The sequence below is a fragment of the Diabrotica virgifera genome, chromosome 3, assembly GCF_917563875.1.
Source record: "Diabrotica virgifera virgifera chromosome 3, PGI_DIABVI_V3a".
Lineage (NCBI taxonomy): Eukaryota > Metazoa > Arthropoda > Insecta > Coleoptera > Chrysomelidae > Diabrotica > Diabrotica virgifera.
Genome location: NC_065445.1, coordinates 99,247,014 through 99,264,127, shown reverse-complemented (window position 1 = coordinate 99,264,127; position 17,114 = coordinate 99,247,014). Strand labels below are relative to the sequence as shown.

The 17,114-nt window shown below is 32.2% G+C and overlaps 1 protein-coding gene across 2 annotated transcripts; it reads right to left on the bottom strand.

Annotated features, from left to right (window-relative positions):
• Positions 1–823: 823 nt before the first annotated feature.
• Positions 824–14,241, bottom strand: LOC126881217 (P-granule-associated novel protein 1-like). Of its 2 annotated transcripts, none has more exons than XM_050645346.1 (2): positions 14,094–14,241; positions 824–2,364 (listed from the first exon to the last, which is right to left on the bottom strand). In XM_050645346.1, exons 1-2 carry the CDS (start codon positions 14,105–14,107, stop codon positions 1,455–1,457), a joined length of 924 nt encoding a protein of 307 aa, XP_050501303.1. In that variant the 5' UTR covers positions 14,108–14,241; the 3' UTR covers positions 824–1,454. The 2 variants fall into 2 exon arrangements, with proteins under 2 accessions (XP_050501303.1, XP_050501304.1); XM_050645347.1 differs by lacking the exon at positions 14,094–14,241 and adding an exon at positions 13,921–14,033.
• Positions 14,242–17,114: the final 2,873 nt, after the last annotated feature.

The window sequence follows — 17,114 nt, the reverse complement described above, 5'->3', positions numbered from 1 at the left end:
CTATCTGCTTTATTTTCAGTCCTGTAACATTTTAAAAAAATGAATTTTTTTTGCGAAAGCTGGATTTTAAAATTTATTTTGCAAAATAATATATTGAACCGATGTTAATGAAATTTACAGTATTGTTTTACTGTATCGTAACGTTTTTCTGGGTGAAATATGAAGGTCCTAAGTGTAGCATAAATGGTCATAAATGGTTGAAAAACGTAAAATGCGAATACTTGTTTTTGTATGTTTTTTTCGCAATTATTGCTATTTTGCAACAAGGGTGACTATTTTTTAAATTTTTAACCAGCTCTATATTGTAGGAAATTTAATTGTGCAACTTTGATGTCAGTACAACTTTTCTCGGAAATGAATACTTTTAAAGTTATAATCAAAAAACGAAAAAAAAATCGAATTTTTCCTTCATTTTTTGACATTTTGATTATTTAAACAATGCTTCGAAACTTTTTGAGAGGGAGGATAACTCAAATATTATTATTTGAGTTATTTTCAAGCAATTTCTGCAAAAAATTTTGAGTCACCTCTTAACGTCCAAATGTACTAATATTTTTACAGATGCGCCCTGGTCTATATATGAATTTTAGGGAAATAAAAGACAGATATCGAGCACTGAGTTTTATTAAAACTTGCCCAAGATTTAATAAAACTCAGTGCTCGATATCTCCCTTTTATTTCTGTAAAATATTCCAAAGGTCACTGAAGATGGACTGATTACATCCAAAATCGTTCCTTCTGAACAACTATTGTAATCCATTTGGATTTTTAACTTAATTTTTTAATAAACAATAATGTGTATATAGGTAAATAAAATAAAATGTCAAATTAAAATTTTTTTATAAAATAGTAGGTATTATACAAAATTCAAAAAGAAAACAAGCTAATATAAAAAATAAATAGGACTTTAAAACTAAAAATAATTTAAATTATAAAATAGGTACAAATTATAATATATCGATAGGTAACTTAATTTAATGATTTTATTTGTTAGTCTCAAGCTTTTTAAAGCTATTTTTTCTACAACCGTGTTAAAAATGCAATTTTTAGCACTCCATACGAACGTTAAGAATGCTACTTTAAGGCACTGCAGTTCGTATTGACCGTATATGCAATTTTGATGTAATGTCAAAAAAATATAAAATTGGAATGTCAGTCAAGTTCAAGTAAAAGTCTTTGTAGATATTGTCCTGAAATTACGTTTGTAGAAAAAATATTGTATGATATGCGTGTTAAAAAGTACATTTTAAAGGCACTCATGTGAATTGCAGAACTCGCTATCGCTCATTCTGCAAACTTTCACATGCGTGCCTTAAACGTGTACTTTTAACACTTATATCATAAATAACTATTATATTTTTTGTACTTTCCATTATTGTTACTTATCTCACTATCACAAAAAGCATAAGCCTCTGTTTTTACTCTATTACTATTAATACTGAATTAACTATTATTTAGTTTATATTTTCATCCCTTTTCAGTAACAGCTTTGTCAATTTCGTGAAAACATTTGACTTGGTATTTATTTTGTCTTCTTCTGTTTTCCATCCACCCATGTAAGAAAAAAAATTTAGCCGGGGAAACATATATGGCACGTCTTCAACAGTTATGGATTTCCACGTATTCGTAGGTAAACCAATTTGAGTTAACCTCTTTTGCTCACTAAAAGTAGTAAGTGGTAACGGGGGTAATCTGTTACTGTAAATACTAAGCGAAGTTAACTGTTTTAGTGGTTCGAATGCTTTTGGATGTATGTGTCTCAAGCTGTTATCTTCTATGTAGAGCTCCTGGAGGTGAGAAAGGTCTCTAAAGGCATCTTCGGCTATAGTTTCTGTTGAACAGTTCACTATTGAAAGTTTCTTTAACTTGGTCAGGCCCTTGAATATATGTTTATTTATGTGTTTCACTTTTTGTAATATTAAATCTAAACTGCGCAGTCTTTTAAAACTAGATAGCACTTCGTGTTTGAGACTAATACCAGTATTATTTTTTAGTGTTAGTTTTTCTAATTTATAACAACAATTTTTAATATTTGATCCTCTGGGAAATTTGTTTCGTATTAACTGCAAACTTTGAAGTGTATTTGACTTAAATTTAAAAGTTTTAAATTCCGTTTCTAATAATAAGAGTACCTTTAAACTAGTTAAATTTGTGAACAAGTCTGGATTAATATTTCCATAAACTTTATATAAACATAGACTAAGAACTTCAGTTGGATTTAATTTTGCTAATTCCGGATCGGGAGACTGAAGGGATATCGAATTGCATTGCCATTCTTCCTCGTTTTCCATCCAGTTGCATCCTGGTGACATACAGTTGGAGTGCGATACAACAAGTACCAATAAAGGAATTATGATGTACTGACTGAAACAAAAAATAAAAAAATAGAGTTAGAAATTAATTTAAGATGATTTTAAATCGCTTAATTAAATACACTGTAAAAATCATTTCGATATAATATGAACCTGCACTTTTAAGCCACTCTTCAAAGATGTGCCCAAGAAGCAATTGGACGTAATATTACGACGTCTTAACGTTGGATTAAATGCCCCAACGTTAATACGCGACGTTGCGACGACGCACGGTCAGAAAACCGCTATTTGCACCTAAGTGGGGAATAGAAATACGGGTTGCCTCGACGTCCCCCTCTCGACTTCTCAGCTCGAGATATTTTATCGTCAAATTACGTTAGTTTTTAGGACTTTGGTCTTGTAAAGTAATAGTATAAAATTCTCTACCACAGAAGTACGGCCGACACACTTCATTTTTACCAAATAGGTTAATAATCTTGAAGGATATTACATCATCAGAAACTAAGATGCATGACGGCCTGTTGATACTTATTTAAGTAGGTTCCTACTCTATTCAGAATATAACCTAAGTGACTTGTATAATTATTTTATTAATCATCTGCCTCATTGCATAATGCGGTCGAAAATTTACAAACGCAAGGAAGTGTACTGTTAAACTAGGTATAAAAATTGCTAAAAACTGAAAGCGCCTCAGAAATTTACAGGTTAAATCGAACAAAACGGTAAAAATAGAAATAACCATCGTAATTAAAAAAAACATATTATTATATCTAGACCCATACAGAATTATCCTTGATTTATATATAAACAAAATTCGTTAATTAAAATCAAATATTCATTAAAATCTAGCAAACAAATTGCCAAACATTATGTTTCAAAAAATGGCTGAACCATGGCGATCTTTCATTAATGGCGGATTTGACTCGCGACCTAAATTGCACTACATTTTAACTGATTTGGATAAGGACACCCCCTGCCGACCTTTAGTATAACCTATTTTTACCTTGCACACCTCGAATTTACCTATTGGTATACCTAATACGTCCTAAAGTAAACGCAAACAACCTGGTCTTGACGACAGACTCCCGACGACCGGTCGTCGTCGTGAACACGCCTTAATCTGGTGGAGAAAACACCCGACGTCTCCTGAACGTTGGGTTCGATACTAATAAATAATCTGTAATCCCCGACGTTGAGCAGTCGTTAAATGTCTTCCAGTAAATTACATTGTAGTATAGAGGTTATACCCGACGTCAGCTTAACGTTAAACCTTAACCTAATAATTAACGTTGGTATTCTCAACGTTGGATTGTCGTTGTAGTCTTCCCGAAAAATACGTCTACCATACTCGATAAAACACCAACGTCCTCTGAACGTTGGCATCTATCCTAAAAAATACGTTGTAATTCCCGACGTTGAGGAGTCGTTGATGTATGCCACTTAATTGCACTTATACTACAGATAGGTTAAGACCGACGTCAGCTTAACGTCAAACCTTATCCTAATAATTGACGTCGTTATTCCCGATGTCGGTTGGTCATCAGATTATATTACTTATTAGCAGCAACGTTGGTCCATAGGAAAAACAGACGTTGTCCTTGGTTAAGGCTTATTATGAACCAATTTTGTCCTTAAATTTAACGTCCCATTAGGACAAAATTGGTTGCAGGTCGTAAAATTGCTACTTGGGTGAAGGGTGGTGTCAACACTCTCAACAACGGATATAAAAATTAGTGGATATATGTAAAATACAGGGTGTCCAGAAACTGTCCTGGCCAACAAAGAACGGAGATTTTTCAGATAATTGTAAGATAATTTAACCCATTTCACCTAGTCCGAAAATGCCTTTAAGGGAGGTAGAGCTTTGTAAAGATGGCGTCTTGTTATCAGTTCTTTTAAATACCTCCAGAATGCTTCTATTTAGAAAAACGAAAACTGATACGCCTATTTGTCTTCCAGAGATAAATCGATTCCATCAATTGCGAATTTCTAGTACGGTCATGCGCGTCCGTTTTGGGTAGGGAAACTGTTGTTTTACGCATAACTTTTTTGTCTTTAAGTTTTAAGCATATTGGACACTGTATTATTAAACTGTGATGTATTCTAGTACTAAAATGTATGCTTGCTTTAAGTCGTTAGAATACACCGTTTTCTAGAAAAACCGATTTGAATATTTTTCGTTTTTTGAATTAGAAAAAATTAAAAAAAAATGGCGTAGTTTGCCTACTCTAAGCAACAGTAACTGTTATTACTAGAATACCTCATCACTTAATAATCTAGTGTCCAAATTACCTAAATTACAAAAATTAAAGACAAAAATTTTATGCGATAAAATAATCGTTGACCTACCCAAAAAACAGACTAATATGGCCGGTACTAGAAATTCGCAATTATTGATAAAATTCATTCATCTCTGGAAAATAAATTAATGTAGCAGTTTTCATTTTTCTTAAATAACAGGATTCTGAAGGTATTTAAAAAAATAATTAAAAGGTCATCTTCAAAGAGCTGGGTGGGACATTAGTATGACAAATTCCAATTACTCGTTTGCCATAAGAGATACGAAAACAAGTTATTACGGTAAAAGTTGGGGCACTGATAGGACCATAATTTAAAAATATTTTTAAATATACAGGGGCGTGCGTATTGACAGGGTGACACAAACTTTGGTTTTTTTAAATGGAACACCCCGTATATTTTCAGATTTTTGGATTCTTCTCAATGTTTCCATTCTTAAAATATATGGTTTTGTAATATTATACGAGGTAGTTTATAAGATAATTACGTTTTTTTGTTAATTTCGTAGCAACATTTACACTCTGTAGAATTGTAGTGATTTAACATCAAATTTTTATTTTACGTTCAAACGATTTTTAATATAGTCTACTATTGTTAAATATTAACAGTATAGCGAAATGTTAAATTTTAGTATACAGGGTTGGTTGAAACTCGGAATGAGTATTATCTTAGTTTTCTTAAATGGAACACCCTGTATTTTAGTATTGTAATGAAATGATATTTTATGGTACTTTTTTATTTCTTAAGCATTCCCTATACATAAGTGCTTTAATTTGTAAGTTATTCGTGATTCTTTAAGCCAAACATTAATTGCAAGAAAAATTACGTGAAATTTTATTAGGTGGCCGTGAAAATATTCAATCAAAAATATTTTTTCGAAAAAAAAATACATCGTAATCTGGCCTGATCCTTAGTTTCATAATATTTGATGAGATATCCAAATAAATTCGTAGTTAGGATTGTTTGTGCGCAAAATATTAATAAAAACATACAATATTCTACCTAGTCGGCTATGACACTAAATTTCCTTAAAAATTTGATATTATACTATTTTTATAGTTGCAGTTGCTTTGTTACCATTACTAATATGAATTTTTCTAATGAGGAACTGATTAATAAAATTTTTGTGCTAGTGGAGTATAACAAAAATGTGCTACTAGCAATAAGAATTTTTCATCAGAAATTCCCTGATAGACGACAACTAAAAAAAGAAACGTTTAAAAATATACTAGAACGGTTTCAACGGACTGGAACTTAGATTATGATAAACCTGATAAAACAAAAAACTATTGTAAGTGAAGAAAACAGGAATTAAATGTAATCCTTAGTGTCACTGAGGATCTGCATATTAGTACAACCGTTCTTACAATCTAAGTATCTAGTCTGTTGAAACCGTTTTAGTATACTTTCAAAAGATTCTCTTTTTGGTTGTCGTCTATCAGGGAATTGCTAATGATAAATTTTTATTGCAAGTAGCTCATTTTTGTTATACTCTCCTAGCACAAAGCCATTTTAATCAGTTCCTCATTAGAAAAATTAATATTAGTAATGGTAACAAATCAACTGGAACTAAGTATAAATAATGTCAAATGTTTAAGCAAATTTTGTGTCATAGCCAACTAGGGAGAATTTTGTATGTTTGATTAATATTTTAAGCACCAACACCCTTAACTACGAACGTATTTGGATATCTCATCCAACATTAATAAATTAAGGATCAGTCTAGATTATTATGTATTTTTTTTGAAAAATTACTTTTGATTGGATATTTTCACGGCCATCTAATAAAATTTCACGTAATTTTTGTTGCAATAAATGTTTGGCTTAAAGAATCACGAATAACTTACAAATTGAAGCACTTAGGTATAGGGAATGCTTAAAAAATAAAAAAGTACCATAAAATATCATTTCATTACAATACTAAAGTACAGGGTGTTCCATTTAAGAAAACTCAGAAAATATCCATTCCGGGTTTCGACCCACCCTGTATACTAAAATTAAACATTTCGCTATACTATTAATGATTAACAGTAGTTGACTATATTAAAAATCGTTTGAATATAAATAGAAAATTTGATGTCAAACACTACAATTCTACAGGGTGTAGAAAAAAACGTAATTAACTTTTAAACTACCTCGTATAATATTCCAAAACCATACATTTTAAGAAAGGAAACATTGAGAAGAATCCAAAAATGTAAAAATATACAGGGTGTTCCATTTAAAAATACAAGTTTGTGTCACCCTGTCACCACGGACGCCCCTGTATATTTGAAAATATTTTTAAATTATGGCACTATGTGTGCCCCAACTTTTAGCTAAATAACGTTTTTTCGTATCTCTTACGACAAACGAGTAATTGGACTTTGTCAAACTAATGCCCCACCCTGTATGTCCAAAAGTTTGGAATATTTCATCTTTTTATTGATTTTTATATATAAAATCTTCTGAATACATACTTAAACATCATTTTGTTTCAATTATCATTAATACTAAATAAATCTCAAAACCAGATAAACGATATGCAAAAAAATTATTTGCTCTCTTTGAGTGAAAAAAACTTACAATGTACAGCTTACATTTAAAAATAAATTAGTATAGATAAAAATAATTTTTAATAAAACTAATAATCAGTATTTCCTCCATTGGCCTGCATGCATGGATGCATGCCTATACTCGATTTGGCATGCTGCCGATTAACTGGTTGAGCTGGGCTTGCCTAATTATCTCCCACTCTTCACGAGCAGCATCTTTTAGTTCTCGAAGTGTAGGATTGTTTCGCTTCTTGATGCGTGTTTTGAGAATGTCCCAAGCATGTTCAATGACGTTCATGTCGGGGGAATTCGAAGGCCACTGTAATGTAGATATTCCTTCTTCTTGAAGAATATAATGTACTGCTGCTGTTCGATGAGGAGGCGCGTTGTGATGCATAAACACAAATCCATTATTACCTACTGCCCCTCGGAATAGATGCACGACAGGATTTAAAACTTTCTCGATGTACACAACACCAGTGACTCTTCTCTCCAGAACCAGCAGTGACGTCCGTGTACCACTCATAATACCACCCCAAATTATAATACTGCCACCTTCAAATGGGGCACGCGGTTGGGCTATTTCTAGTCGGACATGCTATCCTGGGGCCCTCCAAACCAGTATTCTTCGCGAATCAGAAAACAAGCCAATATTTGATTCATCAAAGGAAATCCCGTTATTCCAGTTAGGACCATGATGCACCATTTCTCTAGCCCATTGCAACCTTACTATTTTGTGTTGGTAGATTAGTTTAGGAACATGTAGCAATTTCTCTGGATATACCACTTGTAGATTCCAGATGATTTCTTCGAGCTATCAATGTTATCTGCCGGTCTCGTGCTTCTGTTGTATATCGAGTTCTACCACCTCTGGGGCGATCCTTCATGTCATTTGTATCTTGGATTTTTTTTTAATTTTCGATACAGCACTCTGAGTAACTTCAAAAATACTCGCGATAAATATCACTTTAAATAAAGCCCTGTTATCACAAAGCAATTACTCTAGATCTGTCAAAATGAGATATCACGTTTTAAATGGTTCAATTCAAATTTAAACAAAAACTGAAATAATGTGTAAATACGTTAATCAGTTGAATGTCAGTAAAATGATAAAAAACGATTCAATTTTTTTATCAGTTTCATTTAAAAACGCTCTAGAATGAATATCAACAACAGTTTTGAAACCACCATAGGCGTAGATATATTATTTGTACATATTCCAAACTTTTGGACATGTGTGTATGTACCGGGTGTCCCAATAAGAATGGCTCTCGGCCATATCTCAGGAACCATTTATAGTACAGCTTTGAGAAAAAAATATTTATAATAAAAGTTGCCTCGGGAAAAGCCTGGAAATTATTTTCATAATTGTAGGTTAACCGCTACAGGATGTAATTGAATATCAAAAATTAAAAAATTAAAATTTTACAAAATTTGCCTAATGAAAGGGCACTGGTAATCCAATCATCGTATTCTTCATAAAATTCTGCGCATATTTGACTTCACAAGTTTAAGTCTATCTTTGCAAATAAGAGGTGGGGGTGAGTGGGAACCTTGTTATGAAAAACTGACTGTAAGTCCGGTTCTGCTAAATTGAATTTTGCAAACTTGGTCTTTTTGAAAATAGCTCTTTTTCGTCAATGTAAGGGTATAATTTCGAAACAGCCTATTAAGTAATATGCCAGCTAGGAGACGTTATTTAATTATTTTCAGAAATCTAGTATTCTTTGGAAAATATTAAATACAAGTATGATTTTTAATTCTGTATTTCAAAATAAGATCAAATTAGCAACAGAATAGCGAAAACCGCATGTCGATACCTTTTTTCTGTCTCGAGATATCTTAAGAAACGTGTAAATTTTAAACCTAACCGTTACTGTCACCGGTGAACAAAGTTAAGGAAAGGTAGTTTGCTGTGGAAAAAACAAAGAAAGATTTTCCAGATCTCAACGTATATAATTAATTAAAACAACAATAAAACAAACAACACTATAAAATATGACAACGAAATAAAAACAACTACTTAGTGACGACTTAAATGTTCAAATTATTGCCCATCATTTTTGATTCAAGCATTTACTCTTTCAAGAGTAGATTGAACAGCAGTCTTAATTTCTGCTCTCGAAATGCTTTGAATGGGGTATCGCATTCTCTGGATCATTTTTTCTCGAGTAGGCCTAGCTGCAAAAAGAAGGTCTTTAATCCGTCCTCATACCTAAATAAAAGTGAAATACCAAACCGTCCCCACCCCCAAACAGTTAAATCTGATGAGAGTCAGATAATTGGACCCTTTCTTTTCGATAATGCTATTATTGGTGAACGCTATCTAATTGTTTTAAGGAATGAATTGCCTCTTCTTCTAGAAGATGTACCGCTAGCAGTTCGTAGGTTCATGTTTTATCAGCACGATGGTTGTCCCATGCATTTTTCCATAGTAGTAAGAGATTTTTTAGATGAGTCATTCGCTGATACATAGATGGATAGGACGTGGAAGCCTATTTTTTGGCTAGCCAGATCACCAGATTTAACTGTTTTAGACTTTTATTTATGGGGGCGGATAGACCTTGTTTTTGCCGCTAGGCCCACTACTCGAGAAAACATTATCCAGAGAGTAGGAAACGCCATGCAAAGCATTGGGACAGCAGAAATTGAGACTGCTGTTCAATATACTCTTTAAAGAGTAAATACTTGCATCGAAAATTATGGGCCATAATTTGAACATTTAAGTCGTCACTAAGTAGTTGTTTTTCTTTCTTTGTTATATTTTATAGTATTGTTGGTCCTATTGCTGTTTTAATTAATACACGTTGACATCTAAAAAATGTTTCTTTGTTTTTTTTTCCACAGCACACTACCTTTCCTTAACTTCGTTTACCGTTGACAGTAATAGTTATGTTTAAAATTTACAAGTTTGTTAAGATATCTCGAGATATAAAAAAAAAAAGGTATCAACATGCGGTTTTCGCTATTCTGTTGCTAATTTTATCTAATTTTGTAATACAGGATTAAAAATGCATACTTGTATTTAATATTTTCCAAAGAAAATTAGATTTCTGAAAATAATTATGTAACGCCTCCTAGCTGGCATATTACTTAATAGACTGTTTCGAAATTATAACTCCTACATTGACGAAAAAGAGCTGTTTTCAACAAGACCAAGTTTGCAAAATTCGATTTAGCAGAACCGGACTTACAGCCATTTTTTCATAACAAGGTTCCCACTCACCCCCACCTCTTATTTGCAAAGGTAGACTTAAACTTGTGAAATAAAATATGCGTAGAATTTTATCAAGAATACGATGATCGGAATTCCAGTGCCCTTTCGTTAGTTAAATTTTGTAAAATTTTGATTTTTTAATTTTTGATATTCAATTACGCCCTCTAGCGGTGAACTACAATTATGAAAATAATTTCCAGGCTTTTCCCGAGAAAACTTTTGTTATAAATATTTTTTCTCAAAGCTGTACTGTACTATAAATAAACAGTTCCTGAGATATGGCCGAGAGCCATTCTTATTGGGACACCCGGTACACTTTACTTACATACATAATCTATATTTTTACAGTTGTTTAACTGTATCCCACATAAAGTAAGTGCTGACACAGCAGTAGAACATTAAAGACAGTTCTATATAATGTGGAGAAATATAGCTACTATTACTAACAATGCTGGTATAAAAATATTTAGATAAACCTCAGGAAAGACGTGAAAAAAGTTGGAGAATAAAGAGACCTAGTGGTGATTAAACGAAATGAAACAAACAATAAAGGAGATGAACAAACAATAGAAACTCTATAAACAGCGGCAAGAAAATAGGCCGAATACAGATCTTCAAAACTATCTTCTTCTTCCTTCTTGTATGTAGTTAAAGCCTACATACAAGAAGGAAAATGTTTCGTTCCAGCCATGGCAGTAGATGGTGCCATTGTACAATTACTACTTGGGTAGGAAGCTTTCAAGAATATCTTTATTCAATTCAACACACTGTATAATCATTTTCTTCTTCTTCTTTCTTGTATGTAGTTTTTAAAGCCTGTTTCTTTTTCAATATTAGCCTCCTAAATTCTTTAAGTTATCGCACCATCTTTTTCTTGGTCTGCCAATACTTCTTCGTCCATTTGGTGACTTATCTCGTGCTATTCGTACTATCCTATCCTCTGCCATTCTACTAATATGTTCGTTCCACTCCTGTTTCCGTTTTGTCACCCATCCATTAATGTCTTCTACATTGCATGATCTTCTTATGTTTTCGCTTCTCTCCCTATCCAAGAGACTTTTCCCTGATATTCGTCGAAGTATTTTATCTCTGTTGTTTCTAGTAGTCGTCTCGTTTTAGATGTGTCAAGTATTGTCTCCGCCGTGTATGTCAATATAGGTCTAACTGCTTTTTAGATTCTTGCTTTTGTGTCTTGTCTTAGGTGTTTGTTGTTCCAGATTGTGTCATTAAGATATCCCGCCGCTTTACTTGCTTTTAAGCTTTGCTGTTAAGCTACTTCCTCTTCAACATCTCCGTAATTGGTTATATCTATTCCCAGACATCTAAACCTTGCTTCCTGCTTTATTATTTTCCCATCAATTTCGATTTTACATCGTAGTGTAAGAAGTAGAGGCGAACCTAGTAATAGCTAAAGCAGAATCTTATACCTATAAACCGGAATGGGACGTTTCATCGCCGCCGGTTCATCGTCGCCGTTTCGATGCCGCCGGTTCATCGCCAGTCCATTTCATCGCCGTCCGTTTCATCGCCGTCCGTTTCATCGCCAGTTAGTCAGTTGATTTTGTAGTCAGTTCAAAACTTATGACAATTAAAAAGATAAAAAATATTATTATATTTACTGTTCTACTTCCCCTAAATTTTTGTACAAAAATTTTGGGTTCTTTTCGAATTTAAGAAACAGTTTCTCTTGGCCGTGTTGACCGTGAAATTTAAAAGATTGAGTAGTAATTGCACAAGAGCTCTAAAATTATCGAATTTTTCCCGAGTGACACTTTGACAGTTTTAATTTATGTCAAGTGTCACGAGGGCAAAAATTCTATATTAATTTTAGAGATCGAGTGCAATTTGTTGCGATTATTTCATGAATAAAACTGTTCAAAACCAAAATTTTATTGTAATTTATTTATGTAAGTACAAATTAGTACAATTAAACACACAGTTGTTATAAATATTAATTTGACGGTTGAAAGTCAGCACTTTTATAATTTTTAAAACATTAATTGTCATTAATGTTACTGAATGTATTTTTTCGTAGCAACGAAGGGCATCTGACGTAATATACTTGACGACGGGAAATTATCAAAAATTATCGGGTATAATATCACAAGAGAGTGAGAATAAATTGAAAATAATGAGACAGTTTTTCGAAAATTTGTTGTCTGGCAATAGACACGAGAGCCCGCAGGGCTCGAGTGGCTATTGCCCAATGACAACAAATTTGAGTAAAAATGAAGCATTATTTTCTTATTTATTCTTACTGTCGTGTGATATTCGTAAGATTATTTTGTAATACGTATATTATGGATATTTTCTTAAATGTGACGGTTGTCAAAACTAGGAAACTGGTTGCCATTAAACAGAAACAATCTACTTAAAAAAATCTATCGGTAATTTCCTCCAGTAGATAATTCTCAGTATAATTTTAATCTGATTGGACAGAATTAAACACGTGATCAAATATCTTACTGTATGATTGGAAGTTAAAATTATCAAAAAATAATCGGGTATAATATCACAAGAGAGTGAGAATAAATTGACAATAATGCGACAGTTTTTCGAAAATTTGTTGTCTGGCAATAGACACGAGAGCCCGCAGTGCTCGAGTGGCTATTGCCCAATGACAACAAATTTGAGTAAAAATGAAGCATTATTTTCTTATTTATTCTTACTGTCGTGTGATATTCGTAAGATTATTTTTTAATACGTATATTATGGATATTTTCTTAAATGTGACAGTTGTCAAAACTAGGAAACTGATTGCCATTAAAACAGAAACAATCTACTTGAAAAAATTCTATCGGTAATTTTCTACAGTAGATAATTCTCAGTATAATTTTAATCTGATTGGACAGAATTAAACACGTGATCAAATATCTTACTATACGATTGGAAGTTAAAATCATTAAAAAATAATCATTATAATATATTTTATATTATAAAAGTTTAAAAGTCTATTAAAAGATTAAGTATGGCAACGGAAATGGTCATACCTATCTCGTATTTCCTAGAATTCGTAATTAATACTAAAAATAAATAATAAATGTAACTGTCGAAAATTCGGAAATACATATATCAGATAGCGATTAACTGACTGGCGATGAATCGGCCGGCGATGAACTAGCGGCATCGAAACGGCGGCGATGAATCGGCCGGCAATGAACTAGCGGCATCGAAACGGCGGCGATGAACTGGCGGCGATGAAACGTCCTAGACCCCCTATAAACCTATACGATTGATACCAAGGAGGCCAGATCAAAGGTATATAAAATAGCTTAACATAAATAGCTTGACTAAAAATTAAGAAAAGAATAAAGAAATAAAAGAAGAAATAAAGAAAAGCATTAAAAAATCATGTAACACTTTATAATATATTATACCACACGATGTATTTCGATAACGACATCCGAAGTGGAAGTCAAAACGTCAATAAAATCATTTTTTTAACTTGTGGCTTATTTTACAATTAGAATAGTAAAGTCAAACATTAGTTAACCAAAATGTAATTTTCATTACACCAACAATTGTGAATTAATCCCATATAAACATAATAAGTACTTACTTAAAAGCAAATAATATCTCTTCTAACTTAAAGAAATCTGAGTATATGGACAAGATAATCTACTACAAGAGCAAGAAATGAAATTGGAAAAATTTTGATATTTTCTAATTAACAGTTATTAAATTATATTATCAATCTAGCCCATGTACGTTTAACTTAAGTAATATACTTACTTCTTACAAGTCATTTTGATGAAAATTTGGTTTTTGAAATATTTTTTTGAATATATATACCAAACATTTGATACACCGGATCAGAGCTTATCAGCAAAATATTGTATACGAATTATTTTATCTCAAGTAGTAACCTCTGAACTTTAATTAATGTTTTGATTATTTTATACAAATATAAAGGGATATTTATATGGTGGTGCAATTTGGTGAAATATTAAAATATCAAAAGTAATAATTTTGTGTTACTGATAAATGAAAAATAAAATTAACTATCGTTAAAAACTTCAATTTATTCTATTTCATTAACACGTGAAATATTTTTAATTATATCGTTGATATCTACTTAACTAATAATAGTATTAATGACTTGTATAAAATGATAAAATTGATAATACATATTGTCTTTTTAATTTATTTATATTTTGTAAACAACTGCATCTGTCTATTGTATAATTGTTTTTATTTATGTTACATTTGTGAAACATTTGTACTTTTACATGTGAATCACAATTTTTCACATTCGGTATTGAATCATACCAATATTAATTCCCTTATTGGTAATGAATTACACCAATATGCGTTACAAAATTGATAAATTTGAATATATTTTTTGTTGTGAATGATTCTCGAAAAAATCGTGTATACAACTTGCATTTAATTATCATTATGAAGCTCGTACTCTATAAGAAACTCGCCGCTAGGCGGCTCGTTTGCATAATATACTATTATGACATAGAAATTGAAACAACAAAATAGTTTAAAATTTTATATTGTGTTTTATAAAATAATAAAAACGTGGTATTATCAAAAGTTCTTTTTTATAAAAGTATAATTATATATTCCTATTTTCCTCCATTTTTCCAGAAACATAGCACTCAGCAATCACTTGCATTGTTTTATACCCAATTTCTTCAAGAAGTGTCAGGTAACGGACCATTTTTCAAATACTTCATAGAAAATTCTGGAATCCCTCAAAGATCGCATTTAAATCCAACCTTAATAATTTAGGCATAAAGGGTATTAGTAATAATATCATTCTCCTCAAGAAAGAAGACAAAGAAGACCCCAACAAATATAAAGGTATAAATCTACTTTACACCGCACTTAAGCTAACCACAAAAGTCCTAACCAACAAAATCAATAAACTAACAACTTTATCAGATGAACAACAAGGATTCAGATCCGGAAGATCCTGCGTAGACGCCGTATTTGTACTGAGATAAATCACAGAAAAGGCCATTGAGTACAATAAAGCAGCATATCCATGTTTTATAGATCTGACAAAGGCTTTCGATCGCATCCAAGTCGAAGACGTCTTACATTTAGTGTATAGAAGAAACATACCAATCAATATTATACAAACCATCGAAAATATCTACTTTCATAATCGAATACACGCAAAGATAAATGGAAAACTAACGCAGTTTATACCAGTACAAAGCAGAGTCAGACAAGGTGACTCGTTATGCCCAATGCTTTTTAATATAATAATGGACGAAATAATAGAAGCAGTACGTAAAGGTTATGGTTACAGAATGGGGAACAAAAAAATCCAAATATTATGTTATGCAGACGACGCCGCATTAATCGCTGAGACAGAAGACGATCTCCAAAGATTAACACACATCTTAAATACAAGAGCCAAGAAATAAAATATGATAATATCAGCAGAAAAAACCAAATGTATGACAACATCTAAATAGCCACTACGATGTATAATCGGAATTAATGGGAAAATAATAAAGCAGGAAGCAAGGTTTAGATATCTGGGAATAGATATAACCAATTACGGAGATGTTGAAGAGGAAGTACGACAACAAAGCTTAAAACCATGTAAAGCGGCGGGATCTCTTAATGACACAATCTGGAAGAACAAACACCTAAGACAGGACACAAAAGCAACAACCTATAAAGCAGCAATAATTAGACCTATATTGACATACACGGCGGAGACAAGACCTGACACATCTAAAACGAGACGACTACTAGAAACAACAGAGACGAAAATACTCCGACGAATATCAGGGAAAAGTCTGTTGGATAGGGAGAGAAGCGAAAACATAAGAAGATCATGCAATGTAGAAGACATAAATGGGTGGGTGACAAAACGGAAACAGGAGTGGAACGAACATATTAGTAGAATGGCAGAGGATAGGATAGTACGAACACGAACAGCACGAGATAAGTCACCAAATGGACGAAGAAGTATTGGCAGACCAAGAAAAAGATGGTGCGATAACTTAAACAATTTAGGAGGCTAATATTGAAGAAGAAACAGGCTTTAAAAACTACAAACAAGAAGGAAGAAGAAGAAGAAGAAGAAGAAGAAGAAGAAGAAGAAGAAGAAGTAATAATATTACTCTACCTGCTAGAATCAAACTGTGTCGATGATCTGACTACTTTAATCTTGAAAAGAACAATGCTACACTGAGTTTTTTTGAAGAGCAGTTAATTTCTAAGTTTAAGTTTTGTGCCAAAAAATAAAAATTAATAAAGCTTTCGAAAATCATATGCTTTTTAGTTCACTTATAAGTCTAAATGATATCAAACTAGGGATTGTACCTAAACGAGTACAAAAATTTAATTTGGGCCTCTCTTTTGATATAAACACCCGTGTTGAGCAGCTGTCCCCCCCCACTTGCAAAAATTAAAAAACAAATAGCCCTGATTTATGAGCTATTTATGAGCTCTCATATTCCGCAAATTAAAAATTTTGAGCTCATTCCACTGAAGAGAAATTTAATATTTTAGTGGGGGGAGGGCTAAGCCCCCCCTACTTAAAAATAGGAATATTGACTCGATTTTTGCGGCAGAATTACGAGCTATTTATGAGATCTTGTAATGATATAGTTTCGATTTTTAAGCTCACCCCCTTCACCACCAAACAACCCTTTAATTGATTTAACTTAAAAGAAAAATGCTGAGAAAACTTAAAATATATCGTATTGCGGATATAATTCCTATAGCTTATATATTCTAAGAATAAACTATTAAATCAGGTGCATTTCAATTATTGAGCTA